The 20,286-nt window shown below is 33.8% G+C and overlaps 1 protein-coding gene across 1 annotated transcript; it reads right to left on the reverse strand.

Moving 5' to 3' along the window:
• Window positions 1-4,545: 4,545 nt before the first annotated feature.
• Window positions 4,546-19,799, reverse strand: ANGPTL5 (angiopoietin like 5; the record flags this gene model as incomplete). The annotated part of the gene is made up of 8 exons (XM_079928803.1): window positions 4,546-4,886; window positions 8,116-8,301; window positions 10,388-10,508; window positions 12,136-12,236; window positions 14,406-14,499; window positions 15,396-15,499; window positions 17,359-17,503; window positions 19,704-19,799. 8 exons carry the CDS (start codon window positions 19,797-19,799, stop codon window positions 4,567-4,569), a joined length of 1,167 nt encoding a protein of 388 aa, XP_079784929.1. The 3' UTR covers window positions 4,546-4,566.
• Window positions 19,800-20,286: the final 487 nt, after the last annotated feature.

Here is a 20,286-nt window from a genome sequence, read left to right on the forward strand (position 1 = left end):
ATCCAAAAATGGGCATAAGACCTAAACAGACATTTCTCCAAAGAAGATATACAGATTGCCAACAAACACTTGAAAGGATGCTCAACATCGCTAATCATTAGAGAAATGCAAATCAAAAGTACAATGACGTATCACCTCACACCAGTCAGAATGGCCATCATCAAAAAATCTACAAACAATAAATGCTGGAGAGGGTGTGGAGAAACAGGAACCCTCTTGCACTGTTGGTGGGCATGCAAATTGATACAGTCACTATGGAGAACAGTATGGAGGTTCCTTAAGAAACTAAAAATAAAACTACCATATGACCCAGCAGTCCCACTACTGGGCTGAGAAAACCATAATTCAAAAAGAGGAGTCATGTACCACAATGTTCATTGCAGCTCTACTTACAGTAACCAGGACATGGAAGCAACCTAAGTGTCCATCGACAGATGAATGGATAAAGAAAATGTGGCACGTATATACAATGGAATATTACTCAACCATAAAAAGAAACAAAATTGAGTTATTTGTAGTGAGGTGGATGGACCTAGAGTCTCTCATACAGAGCAAAGTAAGTCAGAAAGAGAAAAACAAATTCCTTATGCTAACACATATATATGGTTTCTAAAAAAAAAGTTCTGAAGGACCTAGGGGCAGGGCAGGAATAAAGACACAGATGTAGGGAATGGACTTGAGGAAACGGGGATGGGTAAGGATAAGCTGGGACGAAGTGAGAGTGACATGGACTTGTATATACTACCAAATATAAAATAGAGAGCTAGTGGGAATCAGCCACATTGCCCAGGGAGATCAACTCGGTGCTTTGTGACCACCCAGAGTGGTGGGATAGGGAGGGTGGGAGGGAGACACAAGAAGGAGGGCATGTGGGGCTATATGTATATGTATACATGATTCACTTTTTTATAAAGCAGAAACTGACACATCATTGTAAAGCAATTATACTCCAATAAAGATATTTTAAAAGAAAACTGTTTATGCCTTTGAAATAAAAGATTTACTGTTAACGTTTGCCTCATATTTATCCAATAATTTGGACTTTTTAATATGTTTAATGAATCTGTAATCTATTTTTGTATAATTAGATGTTCCTTTTTATTTTCAAGTTGTTAGTAATTTTCCCTCTTTGCCATTTTTCAATCTGTCTCCTCCCCCACTAATATAAAACTCTACTTTTCCTGTATACTACATTATATATTTTTTAATAATTGTAGAATTTGTACTCTACTGACCTTTCTGCTTTTCTCATAATAATTATTTTGTCACTTTATTGCAGTAGGCAGAGTTCTAAGATGGCCCCAAGATTTCCAGACTCCATTTTACATATACCTTCTCCTAGTTATTCAATTAAACACTAATTTATGTATGGCTTCAAAAAGATTTTGCAGACATAATTAAGGTCTCAAATCAGTTAACCTGAAGATAAGATTATTCAGGTGCATCTGACCTAATCACATGAGCTCTTTTTAAAGCAGTGAGCTTTCTGTGGCTGGTCTAGCTGGCTGCAGAATAGAAAGTTAGAGAGCTGTTCTGGCTGCCTTGGAAGAAAACAAATATCCACCCTATAAACTGCACATCGGACCACATGGCAAGGAACCACAGGCAGCCTCTATGAGCTGAGAGTGGTCCAAGCTCACAACTAGCTGGACAACTGAGGCCTCAATCCTACAACCACAGGGAAATAAATTCTACCAACAACCAATGAGTTTGGAAGAGGTTCCTGAACCCAGAGGAGAGCTCAGCCTGGATGACATCTTGATTTGAGCATCATAATACCCTGAGCAGAACAGTGAGCTGGTAAATGAGTGTCATTTAATTTAAAGTCACTAAGTTTGTGGTAAGTTGTCCCATAATAATTTTTAAAAAATATATTTACAATATCAATTCTTTTTCAAACATTATCTGTTCTCATTCAATACACTTCAAGAAGCGCTTCAAATTTTCTCAAGTAAAAAAAAATCGTACTGACAATTCATGGTGTCCTTATGTTAAATTTATGGACTACTTTGGTGACAGATCCAAATAGTCTCCCTCCCTTTGGTATAAAGGAACAGGCTCAGAGGATCTGCAGTGGCTCAATGGAAAGAACAAGCTGGTACCAGCTGCTGAGTGAGTGAGTTCCCCTTTCAAACAAAGCCACTTTCTCAACCATGAAATTGTACTGTTACAAAAATGCCCTCCCGGAATGCACTATTCATTAGCATAAGTAGGCTCTCCTACCTGCCAGCCTGTACATTTTTTCCCAATAAACCCTATTTCATATATGCCAGTGAAGCAGTGTGTCAGTGATCTCCTTGGCATGACCTAAGTCCTCCTCACATATTGTTCTTGCAACTCCAAACTGCTCTTGGTTCTCAAACCCACTACTCCATTCATACATCTGGGGATATTTGCACCAAGTCCTCTATTCAAAGAACATGACTGTGCTGCTATTTAGAGTCATTTATGTTTCTTGGTAATGTTTTATAATTATTTTTAAATAGATTATTAGCCTACTTCTATAGCTCTCAAAGCTATTATGAATGTTAACCTTTTTATTTATAACTAATATATGCTGGTATAGAGAGAAGCTTTTGGATCTGTATAGTTTCCTTTTGATTTTTAACTGGACACAGTTTCAATTTTACTGATAATTAAATTGACAAAATAATAAATTATTTGTATTTTTAAATGGGACCATTTATCCAGAGAAGTCCTCAGATTCTGAAAGAATGAATCTACAATGATGTCATGTAGACCTTGGGTATGATACTCCAATCTTTTATGCTTACTTCTAAGAGATGTGGGCATGGTGTTGGGATAATAGAGAGCAGAAAAGGAACCGTTGTCTTGATACCATAACTTCTCCCAAGGTTAAGGTCACTTCATTTCTGGAAGTCTGAAGCTTAGGATTATTAACCAAAATATAGCTTCTCGTTTGCAGTGTGGGTTAAGGCCTCTTAGTACTTTCACACCTTCTCATAAGGCATCCTGGGGGCCATTGTCTCTTACCCATTCAAAGTCAAATACATCTTCTTATTCCCAAACCCAGAGAAATTAAAATTTCTTGCTTTTGTCTGGGTCTGTCATTCCCTTAACATCCCAACATTTATTCCCACTCTGCTTTTACCCTCAGTATCTCCGTAACCTTTATGGTAGGGTAAAAATGTGAAGCCCTTAGACCTTGCAGTACAATAAAGGAGATTCCCCTGTATAGGACCAAGAATTTCAAGGTCCAGAATCCACACATTATACGTAGCTTGCTGAGTAGCAAAATTATTTCCTTAACTGTATATAAATTTGTTTCTAGTACTCGTATCACTGCAGGCAGTGAAACTACAGTTCTCTGCTCCTGCAACCTAGTAGACATCTTACTCCAATGTAAAGACACAGAACCTCAACTGTGCTTCTATGAGATGGACAGGAAGCCATGGGGAACCATGCTCAACCATTTGCAACTGTATCCCGTCTATAATCTGTACACGGTTTATTCACTGCTTGGTGAGGAGATCAAAGTGAAAGCAATCTTGAAAGGTGACCATGTCATTTTTGCTCATCCCTGAACTCAGATGAGGTTCTATGTTCTGATCAAACTAAGCCCTCTGCTGTACTCAGATAACTCACCGTGATCTCTATACCCTCATATGTATTTTTAATTCAGACCTCCTCCCACCTCACTTTTCAGTTACTTCTACCCACTGTATAGCCCTAACTCTGGACAAAGTACTTTTCCACTCAACACTAATTTTCTTAATTAACTGAATGTGGTCTAGCACATTCCTTGCTGTATTTTCCCATGGAAGCCTTACCACTCCAACTCCTTCCAACTTCCTAAAAAAAGCTTGCTCTTAGAGCCACCTCTAGACCAGTGATTCATTGTTCTTTCTCCTTCACTTAAAGCTCATACCATTCCTATTGCCTTAAAAAGAGTTAGGATATAAATGTGTTTTAGAATGCAACTGATCAGTATGCAAATGTACAGTAAGTTCATTACAAATAAGAATAAACTTATTAACCACAATAAAATAGGAAAACAAGAAGGACTTTATTTTTGCAGCAAACTCTTATTACCTGTAAAATATTATGGAATCACCTGGAAATAGTAAGGTTTTTAAACTATGTGAAGCTTATATATTAATCTGCACAAAATTATTCCTTGTAATTGTCTTCAACAGAAATTATCTGTAGATTATATATTTAGCCATTTCAAATAAATATAGAAATAAATATAACACTTTCTTTAATTTTCCTAATAATGCACTATGGTTTATATGTTTTAAAGAAAAGGGAAAATTTTTTAAAAGGACAACAGATTCCAGGTAGACAGGTTGCAATACACTCAAAACAAATTTTATTACACATTGTTAATATAATTAGTAGTAAAAACATACATTGAACCATGTTTTCCTTTATAAAACTCTACAAAATTAAAGATTTCTATTTAGACTCATAATACCTAGATGTCATCTATGGTTAAATTTTGGCTAATATGCTTGAAACACTCAGTAAAAAGAGAAACTATATAAAATTGTTTATATATTATTAAAAATAACTGTGGAACACTCATTACAATTTAAAATGAGATTACTTAAAATATGGATTGTAAATTCTTCTAATTTTCATTGAAACAGATTTAATCTTGACAGGTGAGTTGTTTTTGGTCCATGTGCCCCATCGAATTCCAGTTGCAAGCAATTTTCCAGGGAAGTAATGAATGCCATTCAGATTTGCGAGACCACACTGGTTGAACCACCAGCCGGTATTGTTACTGAGGTGGCTGCAGCTCTTCACAGGCTGACCATTGATGAAGCATACAGGGCGACATCCATCATTATCAACATCTGATGTGCTAAAAGGCATTGCATTTTGATTATCTTCTTTTCTGAAACCCCGGAATGCATCACCTAGGTAAAATAGATTTTTTTTGATGATGAAATTGAAAGGCATTTTTTGTAATTTTAATCAACCTTTACCAACCCATTATGCAAAAGCATTACATCCCAGAACTAAGGTTTAAATTATATTTTAATAGGTGTTATATTAAAATCTCTCCTCCGGGTGCAATATGCCAAAATCTCGTAATAAATTCCTCAACATGATAGGCATGTTTAAGTAGACATTTGTTGGAACAAATTATGGTGGTCTGTGATGGCCTAGGAAAACTTTGCATATTATCAGTTAATAAATTGAAAACTATTAAATCGTTGCATAATTGTATGAAAGGACCAAACAGTAGCAGTATAAATTGAATGATAGTTTCCTTCGTATGCTTTAAAAACTAAATCCCATCCCTTACCCATGGTAACCAGGGGTAATGTGCTCTCCATTTCTACAATTTTGTCATTCCAATTATTTCATATAAATAGGCTCAGAATATGTAAACATGAATAAGTGGACATTCAATATAAAATCACAAAATGGAAGCTTGGCTGTGTAGACAGAAGCAGATAATTTAGGTCAAAAATATGGTGTATAAACCTGTCATACTTTGGGGAAGAATAATATGGTAATTGGTAATTTAGGAAAAGAAAATAATTTACACACAAATTTTTATACCAGTACCATTTTACATCACTTTAGATAGAGAGGTATGGATGAAAGTGAAACCTCTACCTTTCAGGAACAAATTTATAACTGCAAAAGTTGTTTGATTTTATTTAGTGGCCACCAAGTTTATATTAAATGCCTAATGCCCTCAAGAAAAAAATCAGCTATACCACTGAGGTATGCCTTTTCTTCATGGCTCTCCCTATGATATGCATACTAATTGGATAGTAGTTAAAACACCACCATATTTTAAAGACTTACATTGGACATTCTATGTATGGTATCCCTGATAGTCACAGTAATCTTCAAAGATTAAGTATCTTGGCCAAGGCAACCTGGCTAACTAAGTAGCAGGGGTAGAAGTCATGTTTGTTTGTTTCTTTTAAAACATATAAATAAAAGATTCTAATTAGTCCCATTGTACTTAGATTTCACTTATAGATAAAATTTGCTAAGATGTTTGAAACACTAAGTAAAAGTGAAGCTATGTAAAATCTTTGAAGAATTCAAAGCCCATGTTTGTTTCATTATGTTCCAAATGTTTGGCATCTTTTGAGATGTCTTTGAGGAACCTGGAAAACTTCACTAATGGTAGTGGCCTATCCTGTACCCCAGCCCTGTCTCTGACCATGCACTTCATAGGAACAAAATGCCAAAATTGCACATATTTGCAGGGAGAATATCATTTTCAATACCACATGGTGCAAAACCTTTCAGAAGTTCATGAGAAAGACAACACTTACGGAGCATTACCTAAATTATATGATCCCTCCACAGATACTCTCCCTGGTTAAGTCCAACCATCAGAAGGATCATACATTATATGAGCTCCTCACTGGATTATATTTAATAATTTACTCTAAAAATATAATGCATAGGTCTATTTTTAAAGAAATGGCCCATTAAAACTCACTGTTACGTTTTCTGTCCGAGTGTAATTAGAAAACATGACACTTTGTTTTCGCTAAGAACCCAGAGAAATGTCTCTCAAGTTTTAGAACCAGGGCAATGTGTCCTCATGGAACAACTGTGCTCCTCAAATGTTCAAATTTCATATTTCTATTTTTGTTCTGAGCTCAAAGTCAAATGTCTGGCTCACCTCTACCAAATACCTGATCATACTTAACTATACTGCTATCTTTACATTCTTTTGATATCTTTTTCTTTATCTTGATTATATTATGTGATCAACATTTGAAAGTTACTTAACAACTTTATTGGGAAAAGGCAGAATAAGGCATGACAAAATTTGAGGCTTCCAAAATGAAAAAATTCTTGCCATTATAAATTGTATCCTCTAATGAGATCCTAGTCATCTTCTAGAGAAATCCCACATAAACTTTTCCTAACATTGTATGTTCCATATTTAGATAGTTCGTTACTCTTTTAGAGATGAAGCCTCAAAAATTATATAACTCCTTAAAATTGCCTCTATATGTCAATATTTAAATTTCAGACTTTTACTTAATATCCTAAGTCTAAACCCCCTCAGATATCAGAGATTCCATCCATACCAGACAACCTCTCATGCCCAGTAATTTTCCTTCTTCTGTGCCTTGATTCAAGCTGCTCTGTTTGCCACCATTCATTTGCCAAAAGCCTATCCATTCCTCCAAGTACAGATCAGTGATTCTCAACTATAAGGATGCCAACATATCCATCTAGTGAATACAAATACCTGGACCCAGACTTACTGAATCAGATTCTACATGAGTATGTACTTTCACAAAGCATCCCAGGTTGACTCTACCATTAATTTTTTGTTGAAAACTACCCTTCTCTGGATGTAATCCATTGGAATCATTCTTTCTCTTTAGCCCCCAAAGCTCTATCGGTATTCTGTGTTTTCAGTTTTATTTAATCTCCCTCTCTATATTGTGATCAGTTAAAGAACTGGAAACATAACTCATTCACTTTTGGATTTCTAACACTAAACATACCTAATGAACAAGTACAATGATGAGCAATGAACAGGAGAGCTGAATTTAGTATTAACTCAAGTTAAAAATATCAGCATCAAAATATGAATTTAATATCAAGTATTTTGAAGTTCTAAAAATTTAACTTATTTAGAAATGAGTAGATGTACCGAGATATAGCCAAAAAAAAGAAAAAACCTCACTAAACTAGTTGTTCTATCAACCTGGGTCCTTGCCCTTGCTCAGATGTGATGAGCTGGGACTCTTGGGCAAGTCACTTAATCTTTCAGGTTTCTTAACCTGCAGAGTGAGAAGAGTGAAGATCAGCTCTAACATTCTATGACTTCTAAACACCAGCCTCTCAGTACATGAAAATGTAAATAATGCCTTCCCAGCCTGCCCCACAGATTTGCTATCTAAATAATCAATTGTGATTACATATGGCAAAATTGTTTTAAAGTGTATAAAGCACTTCAAAATCACAAGGTGATGCAACCATCATAGCAGAGTTTCATAACTCAAGACTTAGCCAGTTTTCGCATTCCTAACCTATTCTGTTATCAGTTATGTGTCATATACCAAAAGAAATGCATTACTTTTATCTTCATCTAATATTGAGTCAGCTATATTTAAATCTTTTGGGTAAATTTAGGAATAAAAAACTTACCAGCATTTCCCGAATATCGTCCTAAGTGCATTTTAAAAAATCTTGTTTCATCCTCTAGCCAAAAATTATCATATGATGCATAAGCGAATGTGTCATCTTCAGATTCCAGTGCCACATACAGCATAAAACTGGTATTCTTCTGATTCACTATGTAAAAAATCTTTTTCAGCCCTAGCCAAAATTCACCTGTTTAAAAAAAATGCTTTTTTAAATATATTTTAATACAAGTTAGAATAACCCTTTGTTATTAAGTCTTTGGTTTTGCTTAGTGTTTCAATAACTCCAAGATGGCACACATAAATTATTTGAGAGACTAGATTGCCCTGGTTCAAATTATCAGTGTTTGCCTAATTTACCAAAACATATATATATGTGTATCTTCCCACTTCTACTTTACTAGACTTGGGATAACTAGTCTCTGTTTCATTTTTTTATCTCCCCAAATTAAATTCAAAAATTCATTTAAAGATCACATAAAAAGTCAAGTTTTACCTTAAGGCATGTCAACAAAAAATGAGTTCAAATATTATGACAGGTAACAAAATGATGTGTACCAGTAAATATAAGAGGTTTAGCCTCCAAATCAGCAACTCCTAAAGAACTATTTTCTGAAAATGCTCAGTAGAAATTATTTTTTCTGTCTTTGAGAATAATGTTTTGTGAACAAATATTTCTTTGTTGTAATGAAGCTCGTCAGTTACCTATGAATGAAGACATAATGTAGCAACACTGGAGCATACTCAGGTTAAGGGTCAATATTTTCAAGATGATTATAGATCCAAGATGGATTATTGAACTCCCTAATTCAGACTGCATTCTTCTTGCATGTTCTAGCCAATGACTTTCTACCTCCCTCTACCCACTGTGGCATAACCTAAATGTAGACACTCCTGCTCTGAAGTATATCCCTCTGCTTGAATCATGAAATTACTGAAGGAAGTAAGGTTCCAGTCAAAACAAACTTCAAGAGCTGGGAGACAATGTGACAGAATTCAAATCTTAAAACTATAGCTAAGATACTAAGTCACTCTCCAGGCCTTACAGGGGCATTTTAGCTACATACCCACTTAGAACTGAAAAGTATTCTGAAGAAATACTGGAAGAAAGGGAGTATAGGAAGTAAAAAATAAGTACAAGAAGGAAGGTGGGCCTGCTTAGTTTCTCACAGTCTGACACTACTATTTAAGTGTCCTTGCCATCTTTCCCCTCTACCCCAACCTCAGATTTAACTGAACAATACATTTTCCTTAATCCCAAGTTTATTTTTTTAAATAGGCCAAGTACAAAGCAGTCTGCTTATGTGAAGTATACCTTCCTGAAGACATTTTTTGTCAAAACTCAGATAATTTTCCCATGGAAATAAGCATTAAGTAAGGAAGATAACAACTTAGAGCCTGCAGATCTATGACAGCTCAATTCAGAAGGCAGCCCTTACTGGAAAATTGGAGGTAATGCTGAGAAAATACAAGTATTTCAAAGGCATTCCATAGCATGGCAGCTATTTGGCCTTACTTATGACATTTTATTACATTTCATGTCCCTTCTAACACCATTGGCATGCTGTAGGGTTTTTAGCAGTAGGACAAACACCACCACTTATTAAATCCTTGGATGACATTATTATGGGATGTTAAAGACTCTAAATTATAACAACAGTAACTTAAAATAATAGCATGAAAATGATCAAAGTCACCTGCAAATGTTCCAATTAATGTAAAATTCTGCAGGGTTCAGAAATACTGGTGCTTCTATTCACCAGCAAAAGTTGATGCTGCCATTTGGTAATAACGTGAACAGATTTTACAGTTCACCTGGGGTTTACATTTTTCAAGTTTTGAGCATAGTGATTTTTATTGACATTTACATAATTTGAATTCCTACAGCTATGGACCTCAATTCTCTATTTCATTTGCTTATGTAGACACAGCACAAATCTCAAGAATTTCAAGGTCCCTGCTCATTCAGGTTTTCATTCTACAAATAGTTATTGAGTATCTGCCAGAATTCTGCTGAGAGCATAGTCAATACTTAATAAATAACACAATTTAGAATTTTCACTCAAATCACATTCCAACTAAAAATAAAGATTTTCATATCTCAACTGAAGACCTATTTATTTTAAGTAATTTGGCATATAACCAGAGGGTAATTTGTCATATTTTTATATTCACAAGGATTTGCTATTTTTACTAACTATTTGACCAATAGAGACAGAGTCCATAGGCATATTATCAAAAAGAAGAAAAAAGAGGAGAAATAAATAAAATTTGACCTAAAAGGTCACCAAATCCATCCAGATAGTCACACCATAACCTTTGGAAGTCAATTATCCCATCAATCCTTTTCTGTATCACAGTCCATCCACCTCCTCTGTAATCCATGTCACACATTACCTAAAATAAACCCAGAAAAGACAAATATAATATAATATTATTTTCATTCTTTTATATAAAACTCATACTTCACCCTTAAAGCCTAGAGAAAGAGAAGATACTTCCACTGAAAGCTTCAATGCAACTGTATGTCATTAATGTGTTCAGATTTTTTAAAAATCTCTAGAAATAATACTGTTTATTATAAAACAAACCTAATTGTGGTCCCTGTATCAGTCATTTTTTTAACATATGTGTTTGTAGCATTTTAAGGTTACCCTCTTATTCCTCAACTCCATAAATATTTTTCAGTTGAGTAATAACTGTACCAATCTGATATGGCAGAGTGATGTATTTCTTTATAAATTAACTCTTCCTTTTTAATTTAAACACTGATTTTTTAAAAGAACAGTGTTAAATGTGCCTGTCTTTGATTGCTTTTTTCCTCCAAAAGCCTGGAAGGCCTGTGTTCAGACTGGGATTTTCAGACAGAAAGGCATGATTTGTGCCCCATCTCAGCAGGCACTCATAGGTGCATCTGTGGTGCTCTGTTAAATGCCTCTAAGAGGACAACTGTAGGGGACCCATAGAAGTGACACAGCGAGAAAATCAGACCAATCCTCCCCATCAGAAACTTCCCACACACAGACAGAAAAAGGCCGTGTGGAGGAAGTTAGGGAACCAACACTTTCCCACAAAAGAGGTAATTATGCATCCCACTCTTCACAAAATTAGAAGCCTTCCCTTTTCACATCTGTTCAGGTCCATTTTTGAATCTGTAGGTGAAGTAATTTAGGTAATTTAAAATTATTTCCCACTTAATTCCCAATTTTTGACATCCTGTCAATAGATGTCAAAAAATAACGTTAGTAACTCTGAGACGAGAAACTGGTTTAGAAAAAATATTTTAATATTTTAATAAAGACTATCAATAAGGTATGATATTGGTATTATAAATTTCTTATGCACAAAAAAGTAACCAGAAAATTATATATATATAATGTTTATATATTATATATACTGTATGTAATATAGTAATATTATAATACTAATTTTAATAACACAATTTCTAGTAGAAATTTCTTCTAGAAATCATGGTATAGAACTACTAAGGATAAATATGAGTAATATATTTTATTTGATTTAAGAAATGGATCAGCTTCTCAATCTGTCTCGCAATTCAGTGAAAGGATTTTTTAATTATTAATTTTTTATACAATCACAAAAAATCACTTATCATCCAAAGAAAGTATAACCAAGTGTAGGAAGAGAAACTGAAGTATTTTTAGCAAGCCCCAAGGCAAAGCACACAATTATTTTTTAATATCCATAAGCTAATTCAAGCAAGTATTTATTTTGCATAGTTCTGCCTACTGTAAGGATAATATAAGATCTTGCACCAAATGGATTTACTTTAAAGAGTGTAACCATGAACACTCAAATAGAAAAGTGAAAGACCCTCTAGTTCCTTTATTGGTTTGTGGTTTGGGCAAAGAATTCCAGAAAACAAAACTTTTGAAACTGGAACTTACACTGATTTATTTTTAAATTGTTAAGAAAAAATAAAATATTAAAACAATTAAAATTCTAATATTATTTAAATAAATTAGATGTCTATCCTATTCCATATAATAAGGGAAAACTTTACCTCAAATGGGTAACTAGATCCTTCTGGGTGGATTATATACAAACCACTTGGTGTTTTAGTGACAGAGCCAATGGTATCTTTAATATCAGTACAATCTAAACCTAGAAAAGTAAAATTAGTTATTTAGGATATTTCCACATATACACTTAAGACAATCATTTTATAAAAGAGAATTGACAGTGCTATCTGAAATTGTTATTATTAAAATGTTCAGTAATGATGATGATTTTAACTTTTTGAAAATGAAAAATTATCTCAACTTTAGAAATAAGAAGAAACTAGATAGATAGGTGGAGGAACTGGGATTGAATAAGTTATGCTGCAATAAACCTTCACTAATAACTAACTCACTGTTATTGATTAGTATTCCATTTGGTATCAACATTTATTTAATATATTTTATGATTATGCATTCTCTTGTCCAATAAATTATGCCCTTTAAGAAACCTAGGCTTACTTTGGGAACATAATATGTAACAGAAATCTGTGTGAATGAGGAGGAGAAAATCCAAAGGATTAAGTAGATTAATTACTATTGACACATCCTTTCTCCACTATTTGAAATTTCAGAGATTCTGCTGTTTTGGGGCCCACCATTACAAACAGGCAAAGGGAGAGGAGGGGGGAAATCACTTTCTTCACCAGAGAAAATGATGCTGAGGCTAGAGCCTGCTCTGTTGACAATAGCTAGAACTGTAGCAGTCTATAATCACCTTCTCTTAAGCACTCCCCTTTCTAGGGGATTGTAAATATATTATGTAGATATGATATTATAGTTTACACTTTGTGTTATCTTTTATGTAGATATGTAGATATGTATGTAGATATGATGTTATAGTTTACTTTACTTTGTGTTATCTTTTATAAATGTGATAAAACAAATTCAACCCTTACAGCATCAGTTACCAAGAGAAAAAACACATGAAAGCCTGATACTTCAGAGCCAGAAGCTTGGGTTAGATTCCTAGTACTACTATTTACTAGCCAGAACCATTAACTAAGTTACTTAACTACTTTTCTTCATGTGCAATATTGTTATAATAATAATACTATCTACTTCATAGTGTTATTCTGACGATATACATAGTAAGACATTATATCAATATAAAGCACTTAGCACAGTGCCTAGCGCACAGTATTTTGTTGCCTTCTTCTGAATTGCTAAGAGACATTTTCATAATAACTTTATGCTCAGAGATATGATAATAGAAGTTTACAATGAAGGACTAATCTGAGTTGGAATATCTGCTTTGCCATCACCATCCAAATAAATATGAACAGATTATTCACATGTTTCTGGGCTCCATATTCCTTATCTGATGATGAAGATCATCATAGCGAATGCTTATACTGTCTTACTATGCATCAAGCAATATTTTAGGAGCTTTTGGTGTATTTATTCATTTAATTCTCATAAGAACCATATGAGGTAGGTACTATCAGTTTACTGATGAGGAAACTGCTATCAAGGAAACAGTGGATGAGGGATTTGAAGACAGGTGATCTGACACCAGAGTCCATGCTCATAACCACCATGTTACACTACCTACCTACACTACTCACTTATGGGAAATAAATGAGATATAATAGAAAAACAAAAAATAACATGTGAAAGTGCCTGTCATAGTACCTGACACATAGGTGATTCTCAGTAACAGTTTATTTCCTTCTCTTTGTAAGGAAAAAAGAAAGATCATTCACTAGGCTGTCAATAAATATTTACTTGCTTGGAACTTTTTGTTATTAATTCACAACTGTAAGATATATAGGGCACTTTTCTTAGAAACCCATGACTTTAGGAATTACTATATATTGTTTTAGTATAAACAGTGCTAAATTCCACTTTCTTTTGTCTTAAGTTTCTTTTTCTTTTCAAATTTTGTGTCCCAATTTGAAACATCTCAAACATGTGAAAAATAGTTTTTACAGGTGGGAGGAATTCTGAGACCTTCTTTTCTTCTAGCTGAAGGTTGATTATTAATATTAAAATGCAAAAGGAGAGCCTGAATTCAGTTACATAAAACTATGCTATTTTCAACAGATTCAGAATATCTGTATACAGCCATAGCTTTCAAATGGTCAGAAAAGCTTCCCAATTCAGGAAAGTACACATTGTCTGGGTTGAAATTTGGCAGGTATTACTCCTCCAGTCTGTTAGATGATAATGAGCTGTATTTTTTAAACAAAAGTTCTAAATGCTCCAACCTGTCCAGGAAATTTTTAAGCAATAAAAGACAAGTATGAAAAGGGTGAAATACCAAAGTTCTCACCATGTGACTGAACTGGTCTGTGAGGAAAAGTATCCAGCTGTTTTCTAAAAACTTCCGTAGTCAAAATGAGAACTCGATTCATGAGCTCATTAACCTAAACACACATGCATACATTTAAGCAAATTTATATTTGAACAAAACTCTCTTAGCTGAATTTTATAAGTGATATCTCTAAGCCTCTTATAAATCCAGCTTTGAAATATATATATAATGTCCATTTTTCTTTTGAATTCCTTCCTGCTCTAAGCAGTAAAGAAAGGCATTACTAAATAGCAGTCATTAAATTGAGTACTGTTTTCCTCCTACACATTGCTTTCATCTGCCCAGTTCTGCATTTGACTGCTCTTGCAGATCTGTTCTTTGTATCTTGCCTGCTCCTTTGCTGTAGTTTCTTATCTGATCTCCCTGTCTCCTCCCTCTGCTCTTCCTCAAGTCATCCTCCTCACTAGCTGTCAATCTAATCATCCTCACTAGCTGTCAATCTAATCATCGCATTTCCCTCCTTGGTGTGGCATGAGTTAGCTCCTATTTCTTTAAGTCAGTTTTCCTTATACACCTCAACCTCACCAGCCACTCCACCCCTGCACCACTTCAAGCAGTTCCCCAGAATGGAAGGTCCTACTCTTCTTACCCCACATTTGTGACCTTTGAAGCATTTATCCATCTTTCATGATTCAGTTCATAATCTCTGTCATCTGGGAACACTTCTCATAGCTCAGATATTGAATTTCTTTGGTGCATCTTTCTGACAGCAGTCACAACATTTTCAATACATTTTTCTGCTCTCTTAGACTGTATAAGCTTTAAGTGAAGATCTTTTTTTGTTGTTATTGCTTTCTGTTTGCCTGAGGCTTACTATGGTGCCTCTAACATAGTAGGCACTAAATAGATGTATAGACTTTAATGCATTAAAAAATTAAACAATTATACCTCTAGCTAGGTATATCAATGTACACATACAATAACAACACAATTCTAAAAAATCCATACCTGATTAGATAAATAATCCAAGGAAGCTTGCTGCTCATCCATCATATTTCTTAGTAGTTTTTTGGTACTTCGTGTATAAGAAACAATAGAATTTTGCAAATTTCCTTAAATCATAACAAAATGTGTTTGCTAAATATTATTTTGTTATAGAAAACAATTACAGTGAAAAATAATTTCAAAATGATTTTGGATAAATATGTAACAATAAAGCTCAATCTAATACATAGAATTGCATATTCTAGTCAGTACTTTTTTGTTTAACTCAGGATTATCCAAGAAAACAATTATTTCAATACCTCACAATGAAAGTATGCTTCCTAATAATTTAGATTACCCCCAAATAAGTTAATCTGATATAAATGCGAGACAACATTCTGAATATCAATTCTCACTTTATAAGATGAGAGGTACAGAAGCAGGAGGTCCAAGACTCATCAATTCTTACTACATAAGAAAGTAAAAGGCAATAATTCCATATCATGTAAGTTAATTTTAAAAGTAAATCTTTCTTTAAATTTTTTCTATTAATGATACATTTTTATATAAACAAATTACAAACACACATACATATATACTCATAATAAATCTTAGTCAAAAGTTTTAGCTGGTTGGTTTCTGGTTAAACTTTTACTATGTATTTTTGTTTTTATTTTAAAACAATCTTACTTATAGAATAGTTTCAAGAACAGTATGAAGAACTTTTTCTTAATTCTTTTGAGCATGCCATCATGATGCCCCTGGATACTTCAGTGTGTTTTTCTTACACCAAAGACATTCTCCCCAACACAGCCATAAAAATCAGGAAATAAACATTGACTACCATGCACTTCTCAGATTTTATCCAAGTTTATTCAGTTATACTGATGATGTCCTTTACAACAAAAGGAGTCACACATTATGGCATACATTATTCTTTTAAAAATTATTTATTTCTATGTTCCTAACTTTTACTCTAGCAGTAGAATCACATTAATAATTCATGATATTTTAAAATCTACCTCACCCAGCTTCATCTCTCATTTTTACTTTCAGTCTCTCACTTTCTATTAGATACTCCCTGGATTTAGACATCTGTCTTAATGGATCTAAAGCCACACTCATAGGTTTGAGAAGCCTGAGATACCTGTGTTACACATAGAATTAAACACAATAAAGTGAGCTTTTTATACTTTCTGACCTAGGAGTTACAGTCCTATAAGAACTGGATCAGAACCTCCTCCCTTTCTGATCCCCTGTCTCATTTCACCGCCTATGTACATATAAATAGATCATGAAAATTACTGCACTATTACTAGTTTTAAACAAAAATGGAGATTTAAAAACTTTTTATTTTTTATGCTTTGCTACATAAATTCGCTGTGAATTTGTATTATATCTATTGTAGCATTTACTCAATATTAGTGAATTCCTTCTCAAAACTCAGGTGAAATTTGCCATTTGTTCAGACGGAAGTAAGAAAATAGTGCTAGGCGAATTGATACCATCAGTGCGTTGCGGCTCGCCCCTTCCCTCTGTGGCTAGTTGGTGTCACTGGGCCATATTATACAAAAGAAGGATTTGTTCATTTACCAAACACTTACGAAGCACCTACTATGTGCCAAACACATAAAACTCCTGGCCTAGGATGATCAGGATATATATAAAATGACCCACACAAATGCTAATGTATATTTTTCCATCTCTACCCTAGAAATAATAAATCATATCCCTGTATAATTGTGGGTGGGGGTTTGTTTTGTTTTGTTTGTGGTACGCGGGCCTCTCACGGTTGTGGCCTGTCCCGTTGCGGAGCACAGGCTCCGGACGCACAGGCCCAGCAGCCATGGCTCACGGGCCCAGCCACTCCGCGGCATGTGGGATCTTCCCGGACCGGGGCACGAACCCGTGTGCCCTGCATCGGCAGGCGGACTCTCAACCACTGCGCCACCAGGGAAGCCCAATTGTGGTTATTTTTAATACTTACTACACATGAAATGTTTTTCTTCTCGTGTAATTTTAGTTTTAACATCACATGATTCCTCACAATCTTCTTTATAAACAGTAGCATTACTTTTACTTTCACCTTTTGCATTAGATTCATCTTCTACAATGTTAACTACTGGAGAATCCTTTATATTAAAAAATAGAAATAAGAAAAAATATATGAAATATGTTATATTACCTAATATGTCATAAATAAGAAGAGTGTAGAAAAAAAGATGAGATTTCAGGACATATACAAGGATGATCATTAGAAAAAAACATAATTAACTGGTTAGTTCAAACTTCCACAAATAAACCTTATGGGTAAATTCTAGGTATGAACAATAAATGTATGTTAATTCATTATTTTTGCTCTCTGTTTTTCTTCTCCAATTCTAAAAGGAATCATTTAGGGTCTACGTTCTAGTGTGGTGGCTCTATGGCCTTGACCTTTAACTTTTACACAATTCCATGTGCGATATAGTTCTGACCATCCCTCTTCCAGAAATTGTGCAATTTGAAGTTCTTTGAATGGGTACTAAGAAGGTTCCCTGAGATGCCTACAACATTTCTATGCCAAAAACACTTTCTGCCACTAGTTATTAGGAATCGTGGTTTGGGGAAAATGTGCAGGAGAATTGTCGCTCTTGTATAAGCTAAAGTATTTACAGATTTGAAAGGTAAAGTATGCATAGATTTAAAAGGTACCGCTGAATATTTAAAAAGGATACCCAACAAGGACCTACTGTATAGCACAGAGAACTCTGTTCAATGTTATGTGGCAGACTGGATGGGAGGGGAGTCTGAGGGAGAATGGATACGTGTATATGTATGGCTGAGTCACTTTGCTGTGCAACTGAAACTATCACAATATTGTTAATCGGCTATACTCCAATATAAAATAAAAAGTTAAAAAATTTTTTTTAAAAAGGTAGCAGTGATAACAGAAAAAAAGCACGGAATTTTGCTTTGCAAAATCAACAACAAATATCATTTTAAAAAGCCAGCAACCTTATATATAGAATGGATAAACAACAAGGTCCTACTGTGTAGCACAGGGAACTATATTCAATATCCTGTAATAAACCATAATGGAAAAGAATATGAAAAAAGATATATATATATATTCAGTTACATATGTATAACTGAATAACTTTGCTATACAGCAGAAATTAACACAACATTGTAAATCAACTACACTTCAATAAAATAAATTTTAAAAAAATTAAATTTAACTTAAAATAAAAAGCCAACAACCAACTACAAACCTGTGATTGCTAGTGGGGAGAAGGAAGGAGAAAGGTGCAAGATGGGGTAGGAGATTAAAAAGTACTAACTACTATTCAAAAAGAAAAAAGAAAGAAAGCCAATTACAGATGTCATTCCAAAGGTATCTATTCTTGTTGGCACACTACTGGTTTTTTTAATGTTGAAACATCCTTTGGTATAAGTTATGTGATTTAGAATAACTCTGTAATTTAAAGAAAATAATAGCAAGCTTTGTCCTCTTTGACCTGGATATTGAGAGAAAGGTAAAGAGCTAATCACAATATAAAAGATATTTGCCCAAAAAGATGCTTACATTTTGTTACATAGATCTACTTTTAACTTTTTGCTCTTTCCCCTAAACTCCTATAATAATTGACATAGTAGATGTTTTCAAAAACTTAGGTTACAACTATATTTTTTAGATCTAAATAAGATTCTTAAATTTTTAGTATAGAGAATTGTTATTAATATTTCTGTAGCTTTTTTAGAATTTATTCTTGCTTCAGCTTTGGAATTTAGTATTGATACAGTGGTAAATACATTTTATAACATTTAAAAATTATAAGCCAACATTTATATGTATAGAGATTCAAATCACAATCTACTCATAGTATTGCATACACTATCTTAGCTATCAATCACTCTGACATTGTTTTGAATAAAATTTTCTAATTCTAAATTTTAACATTTCCTAGGTAACCAGTCACAAGACTATATTTGAAGTATGAAAGTTTCTAGAATAGTTTTTTTTAAGCAAAGTGAATTTTTTTACTACCTACCAGATATTTCATTATTAAAGTTAACTGGAAAGTTGTTGGCTAGTTTTTAACCAAGGCCTGCAATTTCTTTAACAATTTTTCACAAGAAATGTATTAAGAGTCAATCTTCAGTTTATGGTTTCCTAAGTTTAAAAGTCATATTATTTAAGCATAAGTCTCAGCATTTCTAAATAAACACTTTAATTTTCCCATAAATTATATTGAGTACTGTAATTAATCTTTTCAAACATCTAATATATATCTTGAAAACTATATAATCATGCTTTCCTAGATGAAATAATATTGCTGAAATTCTTACCGTAGAATGATGAACACAGTTACATTGTATAACTTCTCCACAAGTAAAAATACATAGATTTAAAAACAAGAGTGAAGCTTGGAAAAGATAAATCATATTTTTCTTGGTTGGAGAAATGAAAATTTTCTTCAAATATCAGTCAGCTCTGTGTGGAAAGAACTCTAGTACACAGAGTCTTCAGTCAAAAATTTCTGGAAGGTGTACAACAAAAACAGAAGCCAGTACTTACTAGTTTCCATGCCCTCATTTGAAACACCCTTCATATGAGAAACAAGGTAGCCTCTAGAGATCCAGTCATTTTAAGTTATACAAACCTTTTTTATCACTACATGCCTGCCTTGTAAATCCACACTTTTGGAATACAGGCAGTAGCCAGCCAGCTAGGTAGCTAAATTAAGTAAGCAAGCAAGAATTTATAGCATCATCTAATTTTTATGTCAGACTATATTTTTTTTGCCCTTAGGAAAAAATGCCTTTGATACGGTATAACTCTATAATTGTGAACCAGTTTGCATAAAAATAGTAAGAAAGTAGAAATGAGTGATGTAGAGGGAAGAATATTACATTGGAACTATTTCTACAA

This window comes from Stenella coeruleoalba (genome assembly GCF_951394435.1).
Source record: "Stenella coeruleoalba genome assembly, chromosome: 8".
NCBI classification, from domain to species: Eukaryota; Metazoa; Chordata; class Mammalia; order Artiodactyla; family Delphinidae; genus Stenella; species Stenella coeruleoalba.